Raw genomic sequence first — 15,587 nt, 5'->3', positions numbered from 1 at the left:
TAAATATATATTTTCTTGCGTAGGTATTTTAAGGGGATATACATATATAATATGTAAATTAAAAAACAATTATTACTTCACTGCAACAAAATACATATCCAAATGCGGTTTCAATTGCACTAGGTTGAAGTATCGAAAGGTTCTTAAATGCAGGATAACCTAGTTTAGGGCGTGTAACATTTAAACAATTTCATACACTACTTAAAGTATACATGTATGTTTATTTACTTGAACACTTTAAAATTAATTTAGATTTTCGGTATTGGGCTATATTTTATGTACTAGTTATGTATTATATTTTTTCTATCTCATTGAAGTTTTATTTTTTTTTTTAAATTTTATTCTTGATATCAGTATGCGGTTTTCTCATTTGTGTTACTTATTTCCTTTTTTTTTTTTTTGATGTGCCAATCATTTAAGACCCAGATTAATCTACATAATTGCAGTTAAATGTTGTCCTATATTTATGTAAAATCAAGTGACATATTGGCCAAATGAATCAAATATAATAATAAAAAGATACCAAATTTAAAGTCAATGTCATACAAAGAGACAAATGATGCTATATTACAACTCTACGTACATTGTAACTACACTAAAAATAAATAAATTCATATACATATATGTGTTCATCTAAACTTGTCTAAAATGAGTAAATATGGCTGTAATTCAATGCAGAAGAAGCAAGCAATCAAGTGTACAGAAGGAGTAAAAAATGAGCGTGTGATTATTTTTATATTTACAGCTAATAAACATCTTCATCTAATTATACATAAAAGTATACATATATATATATATACATATATATTTATATATATATATGTATTTACATGCATGCATTTTCCTGTTAGTCGGAGTTAAATAAGCTATTTATGAGCGCTTGTATATATATTGACAATTATTTTGTTGTATCTGATTGCAAGTGCTGGTGGATGTGCAGCTAAGTGACCTGTCCAAATGTCCATGATTAAGTGACGAACCTGATTTACTTACCACATGTTGACTATATTACTATGGACTTAACAAAAAAAAAAAAAGAATTGAAACTATTTACATAAAGTGTTCTGGCTTCTGATACCGAGGCGGAACATCTCACTGATGAACATTATAAGAACAGACTAAATTGACACGGGAACGAAAATAAACAGTACGGAACCACCAGAGCTTTTACATGTTTTAAATTTGAAACTACTTTTGTATATAATGGTCCTAGTTGCCAGATTGTCAAGAAAATTTGTTACTTTGAGACACAGAGCTAATTAAGAATGCTTCGGTTTTAAAATGTCCTAAGCACATTTCTATATTAAAACTAAAGCTGTAAATTTAAGCTTCGCTTACTAAGCTTCAGTTTGATCAGAGTTCGCATAGGTAGCTCGTTGGCGCAGGCTTCAGAGCTGCCGTAAAAGATGCAATTTCAACAATTTTCTTATTTTATTAGTTTAATTTCGGGCTACAGCTCCCATGGCTCCATTGCGCTGTCAAAGCAATGCTTTGCGAAACTCTGTTATCAACTTGCAACATTTGCCGAAGGAATGCTTACGTACATAGTACAAGTACTTATACATACAGATCAACGATCAAATTACAACACTGATTATGAGTACTAAGCGAAGATTTGCTTCTCTAACTGATCAATAAATGGCTATGCAACATTTATGCATGTATGTATGTAAGTTACTATCGAGTAAAAATTGCAAATTGCTTAACATAAATTACACAGCACGGATGTACATTTATTTGTATTTGTACATAGATACTTTTATTGTTACATACATACATAAATGTATATGTAGATGAGTGAGCGTATATTCAAAGGTACTAGTGTTTTACTTCGACTTAAGTAATTGGTTTTTGAACAACATTTATATCGGAAACGGATTATGGACACAAAGAGTATTCACATATATTCATATAATACACAATTATTTATTCTTGTTTAAATTTTTAGAATTTTTGATAATTTCTTTTTGGTTTACCGCTTGGAGTTTATCAAACTTATTCACCTTTTTGTTTCTGAAATTATTTAAAAATTAGAAAAAAACAATTTACTTTTGTAAATGTACAAAGCACAAAATTGTAAATGTTGTGTTGTTTCGTGAATTTACAAATTGATATTTGCAGACCTATACATATTATTTTGCGAATTCATATATGTATGCATAAATTATATGTGTATGTATGCCTGTGCTATGTATGAAAAGTGTGTTAATGGGTATGTATATGCTATTGAACTGGATGCGATTCTTGATATGTGTTAATACATTTTTCTGGTCGAAGTACCCTGAAATTACATCTAAGCATTTCTAAGCGTTCGTCTTTAAAATAAAACACCAACAACGCTCATGGACTAGTTTCTGTTTTGTTTAAAGATACAGACACATATAGGTCGGTATATTCGGAATCTAGTAAATCGTAAAGTATATAAATACAGTTGAAACTCGATTATCCATTAGGCTCAAAGCATTAAGCATAAGCGTACTTTAAGAAGAAGAAAATTAAAAGGGATGAGCAATCTGGTAGTCGACGCTCGAGAAGTTTCCTTTTACACCAACGTTTCTAAAATTGCTTGGCAATTGGCAGCCGGACTGGGCTCGGGGAGTTTGAAAATCAAATCTTTTAGCCATGTGGCAGACTTTGCAAACGTATTCCAGCCTGAGATCTACGCAACATTAACGGGAACTCAGAAACACAAAAGTGTGGATATAAGCAGATTGCTTTTAATTACTTTTAGGTCTCTATCCTCATACAGAACAATCCCGAAACGTGTGCCCGGCTGCAAGAGGCCAGTAAATACACACCCGGATTATATATATACTAGGTCAGCATCAATAATCGAAAGAATCCAGACGTGTCCGTCTGTAAGAATTAGAGATTTGTAATCTATCGTAAATTCTTCTTGAGCCCGCGCAGTACGAGTTCGTTTTAAATGTTTGATATCCTGTCATGTTTTCAATCGTTCGCTGAAAATCGATATCGAAATCAGGCTTTTGAGCAAATTTACAGGCGAGTTCTTGTATAAGCCACAGAGATTAAGTTATTGAAATTTGTTAGCATCAAATGTAACATGATATATATATGTAATGAAGGTGCAGGCAAAGATTGGGATTTGAGAAATTCCACGCAAAGGTGTAGTAGAATCCTGAACAACCGTTATATAAAACTATTTATTGTCTTAATTCGATCGGTTTGTTACTCATCTGCAAAGATCTTTTTTAAAATTGATTTCCATATTGGATCTTTGGAAATTTACTTGAACCAGAAACTTCACCCACCAAACTGGACCCCCATTTTCACCAAGAACGGATGCATTTACCGGAAATCGTAAAACGCCTTTGAGCTGTGTGTTGATCAGCAATCAGTCGAACATCTTTAGACAATTGATTGGTACAATTTGATCAGTAACTTTGCGAAAGTAAATAAAAATAGGGAACTATTATAAGGAATTGGCCCTCATTTTGGTTTAAGCTAGGATATTCCCCGTTGCCTAAGCTCTGAAAAGAGTGGTTTCGATAAATTGTTATTCAGCCAGAACAAACACCTGAGTTATCCGATTACAATTTGTTCTCTTAGCAAGACGCAAAATCAGTGCCTTTAAACTGTAAGTACGTAAGGTGCATCAAACCGTAATCAAAATTTATAGTACCCGAGCACTTTCAAATTGGACTGACTTTGTGAACTGGATGTGACAACAGAATGACTTGAAATAACACTTGTTGCAATCACTTCCTTAAAGATAGAGGTGTCATATGGCATATCTTTATATAGAAATAGTTTGATTGTTCAAAATATAAACGAAAGGCTTTAAAGGATTGAAGGCCAAATGGCATATAGAGCAATAAGACTGATATATAAGTATATGGGTGGAATCTTTGAAAATACTGCAGTAATAATAAGGCTGCTAATGGGCATTACGAGTGGGCATGGCCTTTCTAAGAAGCTGGTCGTAAACATACAAAAAGTAGTTACATTTCAGTCTGGCATAATGCGCATCAATGTGAATGATGTATGAAAAACGATAGTGTTGGCAATGATGAGCATGATTATGATGATGATTTGGTTATGTTAATGGCGTTGGCAATACTTTGCTCGTTACAAGTAAAAGTTAAGGTGGTGTTTTTTAAATTACCTAACAGATCGCTTTCTGATCGTACTCCGACGTGCAAGTGTTGCCAAACTGTTGTGTTCGACATCACCATTTGCGTGATAAGTGCTTGCTAATAAATGTGTTTGTGAGTTGGCGCCTCCTTCCCCATTCGGCTCAAAACTTATGGAGCCCTGTCGCGATCCTCCTTTGTCAAGGGCTGCCATATCGAGCAGGCAGTTAAAGAATGATTGTTTCTATTTGTATTTGTTTGCAGTGGGCGGTTGCAGTTTTAATGCCAGATCGGTGCCAGATCGGATTCGTTTATACCATTTCATAATGTTATTGATGTAGTTATTTAATGAATACAGATTGTATGTTATAATTTTTCAATTAATTATTATTGTTTTTTTTTTTTTTTTTAATATTTATTTGATTGTTTTTATTACGTTTGTATGTGATTTAAGTTCGCAAATCGATATGTTTTTGTTGTTGGTTGTTTGCATGTATATTTCAAACGTTGTGGCAAGTTCAATTGTTTCATTGTAGATAAGTTGAGTGAGTGGTGAGTATAAAGATTCATGTTTACATTGCAACGCATTGGGTTTTTTTTGTTTTTTTTTTTTTGTTTTTTTTTTTTTGATTTTGATTATGTTCAAGCATTAAAATGGAATGTAAGAATTGTTATAGAATAATTGAAAATGTAATAAGTGGGTATCAAAATAAAAGCACATAACATAAAAATATTAATTAATATATATGTATATATATTTATAAATATTATGTTTTTGTTGTTGCTTTTAAATATTCTATAAATATATATGTTTACGTATTATATAAATATGTTAATATTATAATAATGGGCAAATAGCGGGTTTCTGGAGATTTCATTGATACGTATGTAGGAGTATACCGTTTAGAGATGTTTAAAGCTCAATGCAATTTGTAATTTATAATTTAAAAATGTGTCTGTAAGTGTGTATGTATAAATGCATTCGCATTATGTATTCAATAGCTGCTTAAAAGAGCTTGGGTTTTTTTTTTTGTTTTGTAATTGTTTCGATCGTTATGGTAAAAACATGCGCAAACATTTTGACAACTCACTAGGTTTTGAAGAAAATCTATGAAGTATATATTATTATGAGAATTATGTGTGCTAATTTATAGAAAAGGTGGACAGAATTGGTTTTTGTTTACTTAAGTTTTGTCGTTTTGGAAATTTATTTGATTTAGCATGGTGTGGGTGTCTAGATAGCAATATAAGTATAACACAAAAGAAACAAATTGTAAGGCTGCTAATTGTAAGGTTGCATCTTCATGACACGTTCAGCTTAGATTATTTGTTGCATGCCAACGTTTTGATAGGTTAAGGTCTATGGTTAGGTTAGATATGCAAATATTTAAATTTGTACCTAACTTATGACATACATTTTGTTGCATGCCTATCATCATAAAAATGGAATATGAAACTCAACGGCACAACTTGTGAATCAACTAAAAATGTTAAATATAGGACATTTGCTATTGTTTTGGAACAATTATTGATTCTAATTATTTTTCTTTATACTTCGTTTTGTTAATTCGTTATGTGATTTTTTTTTGTATTTATTGTAATTGCCGTACCCTTTTCCGGCATTTATGTTACTAAGCATAAGCAATAATAACTGCATATATATAACGCAAATATAACGTTAAGTTTGATATATTCTTGATTTAATAATTGAATGCATTTATTATATGGGTTATAAATATTGCAGAACAATGCCTTTCTATGCATACAAATTTAATGGTGCGAAATTCGTTTGCCAAACTCTATAAAATGTGCATTATTAAAAAGGCTCAGCAAAGATAAACCATAAAATAAATATTGTAACGTTTGAAGTTTATAAAAAATATAATAGTTTTACTTCTGCTGAGGGTGGACAAGGTCTAAAATTGGACTAAGTGTGATTTTTGTTGCATTTAGACTGGTTGACCTAATGGCATCACATAATTTGCCCAAATATTAATTGGTTTGCAGTTTAGTATCGTCAATCGAATGATAATTTAGCTAACTGATTGTCCCTACTCGGTGGCTGTGTTATAACCATGCGAAGGGTAATTTAATTCTGTCACGAAGTGTCTATCGTATAAATGTAGGCATCGTCGATCCCATGGGGTATCTATACTCCGCATCAATATTGTTGTTGCTATGAGTCCCAAAACTATTGTCATGAAACTTTGCATAGGCACGCCTTTTTACAGACAGCAGTCGACCGGATCGGACCCTTACATCTATAGGACGAATCGGTCGGATATAAACATTTGTTTTTATAAATACATTTGTAAAACTATCGAAACATATAACGCGCATCTTTCTTTCTTGTGTTTACTTTGGTTTTATGCGCAGAATGTTTTAATGTCCTTAGAAACTATAAATGTTTAATCATATTTGGGTTATATGTATATATATATATATATTTTTTTTTTTTATCAAAACAAGTTAGTGCCCGCGGCATGTACAACGGTGATAAAATAATTTGGAAATTGTCGTATAGTACGATTTTATACAAGTATATGTGCTATGGCTTTGTTCGCAATTGCATTAACAGGAGAGGATTGGCTTGAAATCCGAATTTAAATTGAAGCTTTGTCAGCCCTTGTTCGGTGAGCGAGTGAGAGGGAAGAGTATTTGTGTGGTTTTTGAAAGCAGAAATATAACCATAGCATTGCAATTATTTGTTACATAGGTGTTTTGTAGTACTAGATATTTAGAAATTATTTGGGTGTCTATGCAGATTAATATTGCATAATGCATAAAACTAGTGTATATTGATTCCTATATGTATATTCACGTTCCTATGCGAGTATGTACACATGCCGCTAGCCGAAATTGGTAGTTACTTGCAGAAATTTGTAAAATGGCAAAACGGTGAAAAGGGAGCTTATAAATGGCAAAGTAAAATCAAGCGAAAGATGTGTAAATATATTATATACCGGCTCCTCGACTGCCGTTGGGCTACATTTACGATCATCATCATCATCGGGTTTCTTCCGCTATCATTGCCCAAATATCCAATTACATGTATTTTGGACAATTTGATTTTAATCAGTTTGTCAGTGTTAAATTATCGATCGTTTGTGCATTAACAAGAATAAAACAATGTATGTAATTTAATTACTTTTTGTAGTCTTAACGAATTTAGTAGTTTTTATGAATTGACTGTAATTTAAAAATTATACTTTCTATCAGGTAGAAAGCTTTGAAAGGTCTTTCAGCCGTTTTGCTCAGTTCAAACAAACAACAGACGAGCTCTTGGCCAAAGAACAATGTTTTACTCATGAAAATGGCGTTAAATGGGTATTTGTTTTTCTATGAATTAAGACATAAAACAATACTACTTGTAGCTAAAATAATAGCAAACATACGAGTCAAACTTGACAATCAAAATATCAACTCTTTAACTCTACCAATATATGTGTCTACTATTTTTCAACTCATTTCATATGAATTATATCAAAGTATAGGTCATGTTGTTTCCGAAAATGCACAATTTTTTAGATATATTCTGTCCAATAAGACTGCACTTAACTGCAGCTGAAGTACATAACTTTGGAAGAACACAAAAGTACACGACTTTTTCCATCACTTTTTTTTTTCTTTTTCTTTTTCTTTTTTTCTTTGTAATTAAAGAAGTAAATCTATCATATACAGTTTTAAAAACCATTTTCTGATTGTAATCAGTAGTGTCGGATTTGAAGAATCGTATAACTCCATAAACAAAGACCCTAAATTTATTTAAATTAAGCCATTTTGTTACCAGCGGTATTTTTCAAATTGTCATTTCGGCATAAAACAATTCAAAACTAACCTCAGTGATTACGGGATTAGTACATGTATGCTGTAGCCCTGGAAATATGGGCTTATATGGAAATATTTTTGGCACCATGAAAATTCGCTCAGACGGACAAACAGCCACACGGGCACTGCAGAAAACCTATATCTATTTCACTTTACAGATATATCGTTAAGATACCAACTGCCTAAGACCTTACTTTGAAAAGCACGCTCCGTTGATTTGACAGGGAAAGAAATTGAAATTTTTAATAACACAGGCTACTAATGAGAAATGTAGGATGTACATTTTAAATTAAAGGTAAAAGTGTTACCCATATTTCGCAATACAATATTAACTTGGCTAAGGTGTTGGCGCTTTTATGACTGGAAGCAGTGCGCTGAAGGCCTACGACTCGAGTTCTTTTACTCTCATTTAACTTCAGAAGTCCTGAAAAAGCTGATCACAGTTAACGACGAAAATTGATTAAGCTATACAATATTTGAAAAACAATGAATACAGAGCCCTGTTCATATAAACCACAAAAGTTGTTCGACTGACTGATATTTTAGAAAATCTTTTACTGTTTAAAATTTGATTTCCCTGCACTATAAAAGGAGAATTTTAATGAAATTGCCTCGACATGATGGAAAAAGTTTAATTTCTGGTACTTTTAAATTTTAGTTAGTTGCTTATGTATAGGTAAAATAAAGCAAAAAGTATGTAATGTGTTTGTTTCTTAGATAGATACATATGTGACCAACATATACATTTACAAATGTGTAAAGTGTGAGGTTGCATATAAATTAATTATATACCTCCTTCCAATTCTGCGTTTTTATATTTTAATGAAAATTATCATTTTTGTTGTAGTACATTTTATTATGGGTTTAAGTTATTTTCGAGAATTCATTGTTAAACATATGAGAAGAAAAATCATAATATTTATTAATCACATATTTTCATTTAATAAAATATTTAATCAATATGTGCCTATTTTTACTGATAACATCGATTTATTGGCTCAGATTGGATCTAAAGAACAATTTGCGTCTGCAGCGGATATTATAATTTTGTCACTTTTTTTAGCACTATTTTTTCGTTATTCTTCTTATTGTTATTATTGGTAGTCCGCTTTTCAGTTTGTTGTGTGAACCCACATCCCTATGAGTAGGTGGTGGTGTCGATCCCTCTTAGTCTTTTTTTTACCAGAATTTTTTCGGTGGCGAAGCTTAACTTAATTCCGCACTTTACGTATTATAAGCAATTAAAGTCGCCCTTAAGCCAGAGGCGGCACGATTGCCGGATTTTATGCAGCAACTATTGCTGATAGCTTTGAGCTATCGCCAGCACTTCTATTTTATCGAATGCTAACAGCTAACTAATAAATATTATAACTGTATTTATAAAATAACAAGCAACAATAAATATATAACCGATATATTTCGATATTTACAACGAATCGTCATCTATAATTAGCAGCTTTCGCTCATACCGGAGCATTGTTGAAAATATATCGTCAAGTAGTAGTTGCTGCATGGCAACTTTTAATTGCAGACAAATGATATTATACGCTTTATTGTTTATCTGCGTCGGCGGAAATGATAAATAACTAAGTAGTATTGACACAACCCCAGACTAATTTAAACGTTTTTAACCTTGGGCTATATTTCCTCTCAAATAATTCTAATTCTCTAAGTCATTAATTTGTTTCAAAGCTTTTGGTTAATATTAAAGATATATTATTGAGCTGAATATGCTGAGTATTATCTTGTTCTATCCAGTAAACTATTTAATTTGTTATTTTCTTATGGGCTTAACGGATTACAAAATATATTTTTGTTTCTATAATATTTTTAGGAAATCCAATCCACGCCATAATAAATCGATTTCTTATCAGATATGCAAAGTCGATTGAGTTGGCTAAATGTGTCGGGGTATGGCTTAAAATACATATGTATTTTATTTAAACTGGTTACACAATCTATACACATATACAGCTGTGTGTACATATATTTTTATATTAAAAGTTAAACAGACAGGAGTGTCCATCCCCAAAATGAGAGTGATGTAATTGACAGAAATAAATATCCAAAAAATATATATTTGTATGAAGAGGAAAAGTAATTCCTAAGCTCGTATTTTTCAATTTTTGCACTTAATAGCTTTTTATATCTATGCTCCATTTTTAATTCACACGTCCCTTAAAATATAAGTATTTATATAAAAAAGAGTGAAATAGACTGACTTATAACCCCTCGGGGCAAAAGTATGTCCAGAGTTGGTATTGATATGGCATTGAAAGTATAAGGCTACCATTTCGAACCATTTTTTCCGAATAGGGATTATCATAATTGGCTATTGCCCTTATTAACATGCCAAATAGCTGAAGTACGAGTTTTACGACACATTCTTGCTAACGTAGGAGTTTTGGAAACTTACCGGCATGCCTGAATCAATCTGTCCGAATCTTGTATTTCTCCAGGATTCCAATATGAGAAAACCTGCATAGATTTTACCAACTGACAGTTTTCCTTTGTTCAATTGATCAATGGGAGGTACCAAAAGATTCAACATTTTCTTGGCCTGCAATGGCCAAATGTTCGTGATGGTTTCCCGGAGCTCTATGTCCGCCTGATCCATTTCCTCCGCTAGATGAGGATACACATAAAACAAAAATAAAAAACAAATAACAATGCATCAATATTTTTTGTTGACAAACTAATTTGAACTTACGTGCACGCATTTTAATGCTAAGATTCTCCCGAATCAGAGCAAACAACGTTGTGGTGAATTGGACTCTTAATTCATCGTCCAATGGCATATTCATACGTATAAGTTTCTTGTAGGCAAGTCGGTTCGGACATTTGTTACCAAATCCCAAAGGAGGATCCATATTTTTCAGCATATCATACATTTCGGTATAATGTATTCTACCACTATTTTGGACATTCAACAGCAGAATCAGGAAAAAACATATCAGTTTCCATGATGGGGCATTAATATTATCAGGGTCAAACCAAAATGTTATATTCGATATCACCGAAGCTAAATACACCAATCACAAGATCATATGGGCCATCTTTTAAAGACTTAATGCATTTAAGAATGCAAAAACAGACACAAACATCAACATTTGAGACCTTGTGAAATATTTCAACAGATCCACAAGTTTTTTAGTTTAAGCTTAATTGGCGCTTTATAAATACAAAATATCTTGTGAGGCATAGAAGAATAGTAAACATGGTATTCTACTAAAACAAGCATACAGGACAGAACAAAATATAAAAAACTGTTTGAAAGTAAAAAGCAAAAATGTTCCTATATCAAATTAACGATAGTGTGTTTTCCGCAAGAACACAAAAAGGGTGAATCGCATTTTTGGTACAAACACAAATCAGTAACTTTCCAGTCTAATCCTACCGACTGCACATTACTCTGTTAACAGTGACAAGAGAGTTATTAATGCAATCATTCGAATTTCCCTTTTGTACTGTCAATATTCCGGTCAGATATTCAAGCTTCCTATTATACATAAGTAACACCGTTTGCTGTACACTTTGCCATAAACTATGGAAAATGTATTCATGTGTGTAATGAATAATTACTGAAGCCCATTTGGGTGTAAAGGTGGAAACTACTCATCATGTTTAATTTATCTAGCTCAATAATTTTAGTTTTATAATAAAACCAAGTCAAATAAGATAATACCCGGAAGAAAAAGATAAGCTCAGTTTCTTTCAATTTGAATTCCTTAACTTTTATATTTTCCGAGATCGATTCACACTGACGGACAGATAGACGGCATCACTTGTTCGATTTAGCTCGTCGTCCTAATCAAGAATTTTAAAACGTAAAGGGGTCGGACTGTGCGTATCAGATATTTCTGTTAACAGTCCTGATTGGCAAGTATATAAGAGTATACATCGTCAAAAAATATTGAGTTTAAAGGGAGATACGAACGGATAGCACAAAAATTAATATAGTATACTATTTACAATGTGAACAGATACAAATAATAATATTGCTTAACCATACCACTAAATTTAAGGGGAATATGTGAATATTTCAAAGTGTGCACTCAGCTTCTCTTATTGAACTTAGACTTTGCATATGCAAAGTCTCTTAAGTTGTTATTTTGACCGGAATTTATATGAAACAAATACGATCAAATAATAATCATTTAATATTTTCGTAGAGAATACGATTTGGATATAGGAATACGTATGTGTGTATGTGGTAAATAAAGTAACGAAGTTTTCTGATATAATTTAGAAAAATTAATAAATAGGAACAATTAAGTATATGAACATTAATGTATATATTAAAGTGATAATTACGTCGCATTTGGATCATATTCCGCCCATATGCGCACAAATTCGTCTAAGTGATGAGCACCCAGTATACTTGAGTCCCTCGTAAGATAATCGAAATTATCCATGATGACGGCCACGAACAGATTTAACATTAGAAACGAACAAAAGAATATAAACGATACGAAATAGGCGTAGGCCAACGTCGAACCACAGTACTCTCCGGCACCCTTCTCGGCATCATCGTCACAGGCCTTCCCTTTGAGGCATGCGAGCATTATGTTGGGCCACGCTTCGCCCGTTGCACATCTTTGAGGTTGTCATCAAGGAAGAGGATCGTCAATTAAAGCAAGGATGGCACGAAAAATGTTAACCAATTAAAATTAATCGGGGCACAGCCGGATTTATGCAGTAACTTTCTACGTAAATGCTGATTTACTTATGTATGCATGATAATGGCATATAGTAAATAACTCTGTACGTAGCTTATGTTATATATGTGAGTGTTTGTAAATGTGTATTTACAATTACTGAATCCATACACATATGTTTATACGCAATTGTTTAAGATAGTTACATAGTTAATATTTAAATACATTCTAAATACAACATACCAACAACATACATATACATATATATTCTTTTTTTTTTATGCTATTATATATACGTCTATATATATATAAATGTATGCATATAGTATATATTCTATGCTACACTAGCATTGGTTACAGGGTATCTCTCAGTCGAGCATTATATTTGTATTCATATTCTATGTATTTAAATGAAGCCACCAACCGTTCGTAAAAATATAACAGGCAACTTTTAACTTTCTATGCCAATTAAATGATAAACAAATATGTTTTACTCTATTTGTCGGCAATTCAGATGTGGAAATTTAATAGTTACAGATTTATTTACCAGTTAGTAAGAACGCTATATTCGTGCATGCTCGATCGCGAAATGCCCTGTACCCAAATTTAAAGTAGCAAAACTAGCCCTGAAAAACCTATCGCCGATCGGTTCAGCGAGATATATAATATATATATATGTAGATATATACATGTATATGTGTGTATATATATGTATATTTATATATACATATATTGTATATATAGTTTTATTACATAGGCCAGAAACCATTTAGTTTCTAGCTCGAAAGATCCATCTTTCGGCCAAAAATTGCGTCTAAGGATAACACTAGCTTACAAGTTTCAAGGAGGAACTTATTTAACAATTGCAATTTAGCACTTTCCTTTTAGTTCTTCGCTAAGTGCTGGAACGTTTTTGGTAAGTTTGGTAATTTTATCTTTAAAATAAAAAAATTGCGCATACAAGAGCTATATTTTTCTTGAGAAAGTTTTCAAATTGTAAGATTAGACAGACAGACAGACAAAAAGTCGGATAAGTATATAGGAGATTCCGCCGTCTCAGCGTTATGTTGGAAATTTCCCCAAAAGTTCAACTCGTGACCAATTAGGCATAATACCTAATGCAATTGTGCGGAAATGGTAAATGTGAAAAAGATTATTTTTTAGCTCATTTATATGAAAACCAATTATAAAAAGCTCAAACAATTTGTTAAACAGTGTCACACATAATACAAACTACAATTATAATACAAAGAGGTTTAAAGTTAATAAATGTTTGTATTTAAAAAGGAGTCAAATGTGTTTTTATCGAAGTGAACGACAAAAGCTTTATAGTCATAACATTGGACCAACTTCTAGAATATAATATTAAATTATTTACAAACATATATTTCATAGAGCTTGTGGCCATCAATTTGAACAACAACATTGCTAAAATCCGCAAGTGCTCGAATAGAAAATTTTATAAGCCCAGCTGTAAAGTCTCTATATATACATACATATGCATCTATTAATATAACTTCAAGTATACTTTTATATTATATAGGTGTTGTCTTCTGTTCTGATTGTACATTTACCAAATATAGAGCATGACTACTGTGAGAAACTATTTTAATAACTAAAAATAACTTAGCTCAACCACTAACTGAAACTTGAACGGCAACAATAAAAGTGCAACCAAATCAAATTGCACGCACACATACATATATAGGAATAGTTACATACATATGTCAGATTAATATCTGAAATAACTCTAGCAATGATGTATATACACAGGGAAAAATCGTTTAGTGGCAATCAATTTACTACATTTGGTATTTGTATAAGTACTCTGTATTTGTAATGTAATCAAAATTGTACAGTATGAAGATTAATTGAATTTTTGTAGAAGTAGGCAATCATTTGTCCCCTTTCACAACAATAAACATATTTAAGCGGATATGCACAGTTAAAGGCTAATGAATATTTATGTAACTTGATATGCGGTAAGGCTACCTCAAATCCGACTTACCGGAAATAGCTTCTATATAGTATAACTGATACGGACACGATGAATCATATAATCATATTTATACAATGGGGGCATTTACGAGCTTAAACTATTTGAGGAACCCAAAAAAAGAAAAGAACAAGAATGGATGCAACCGACCTTGCATTACCCTGTTTACAGTGTGATAGCTAAGAACAAAAAGAGTCTTTATTTTTGTATTCGTGTCTCTACGAATGTAACCCTATTAAGTGTATTTAAATATTGACTTTGAGAAATATTCACTTTTGAGATTTGTAGTTGTGCGTGGCAAAATTCATCTATATCGAATTTCGCAATTTACACACCGCTTAACAGTCGTGGCAAATTAATCGAATACAAATAAAAAATATTCACAGTTTGACGGACACACAGAAAATGCTAGTAAATGCCCTGTTTTGTATATAAAAAGTAGACACAAAGGCCAAAAAAAAATGTTCCATTTGAATTCTACATACTTATGTATATACAATTGAGATATTTGCTGCAACAACACACTTGTAAGGTTGCATAAAAGTTTTGCTGTGAGGTCATAAGAAAATCATTTAATATTTTAATGCATATTAATACTAGGTTTCATTTTACTTATAACAATCGAGTTTTGTATTTTGTTGCTGTTGTCATATTTGACTTTTGGCATCGTCTAATATTAGGATATAGTTTTATTATCGCCTAACCATGATTGTTGCTAAAAGTCTAAGATATTTTATAATAAACTCGCCTAAAATAATAGTTTGAATCTAATGCTAGTTAAATCTTCTTATTATCTCACTAGAAATATTATAATAAAATACTACAGTGGTGTTGGTCATCACCTCAACTCCAGTTTTTAGAGCATATTTATGATATAAGACTCGTGTAGTACGAGAACAGGAATCTATTAAATATTATATTATTTTAATGCTAAGGTTTGTAAGGCTTGTATATAATGTGGAAATATAACTATGTAAATGGGTATATATATATATGCATATATATATGTAT

General features: G+C 31.8%; 1 protein-coding gene across 20 annotated transcripts in view; it reads right to left on the bottom strand.

Moving 5' to 3' along the window:
* The window catches only part of cac (calcium voltage-gated channel subunit cacophony), a 67,318-nt gene that overhangs the window by 5,696 nt on the left and 46,035 nt on the right, over positions 1–15,587 (bottom strand). For 7 of the 20 annotated variants that reach the window (XM_070210026.1, XM_070210031.1, XM_032440341.2 and 4 more), the window contains 7 exons: positions 12,237–12,518; positions 10,633–10,835; positions 10,339–10,547; positions 8,715–8,726; positions 7,058–7,117; positions 4,127–4,338; positions 1,977–2,013 (listed from right to left, as the gene is read on the bottom strand). In XM_070210026.1, the coding sequence (XP_070066127.1) occupies positions 1,977–2,013; positions 4,127–4,338; positions 7,058–7,117; positions 8,715–8,726; positions 10,339–10,547; positions 10,633–10,835; positions 12,237–12,518 (1,015 nt within the window). The remainder of the gene's footprint in view (positions 1–1,976; positions 2,014–4,126; positions 4,339–7,057; positions 7,118–8,714; positions 8,727–10,338; positions 10,548–10,632; positions 10,836–12,236; positions 12,519–15,587) is intronic. The other 13 variants (XM_070210055.1, XM_070210054.1, XM_070210066.1 and 10 more) reach the window with 9 other exon arrangements.

The sequence above is a fragment of the Drosophila virilis genome, chromosome X (genome assembly GCF_030788295.1).
Source record: "Drosophila virilis strain 15010-1051.87 chromosome X, Dvir_AGI_RSII-ME, whole genome shotgun sequence".
Classification (NCBI taxonomy): domain Eukaryota; kingdom Metazoa; phylum Arthropoda; class Insecta; order Diptera; family Drosophilidae; genus Drosophila; species Drosophila virilis.
The sequence above is the reverse complement of the archived record's forward strand: the minus strand, read 5'-3'. Positions and strand labels throughout refer to the sequence as shown.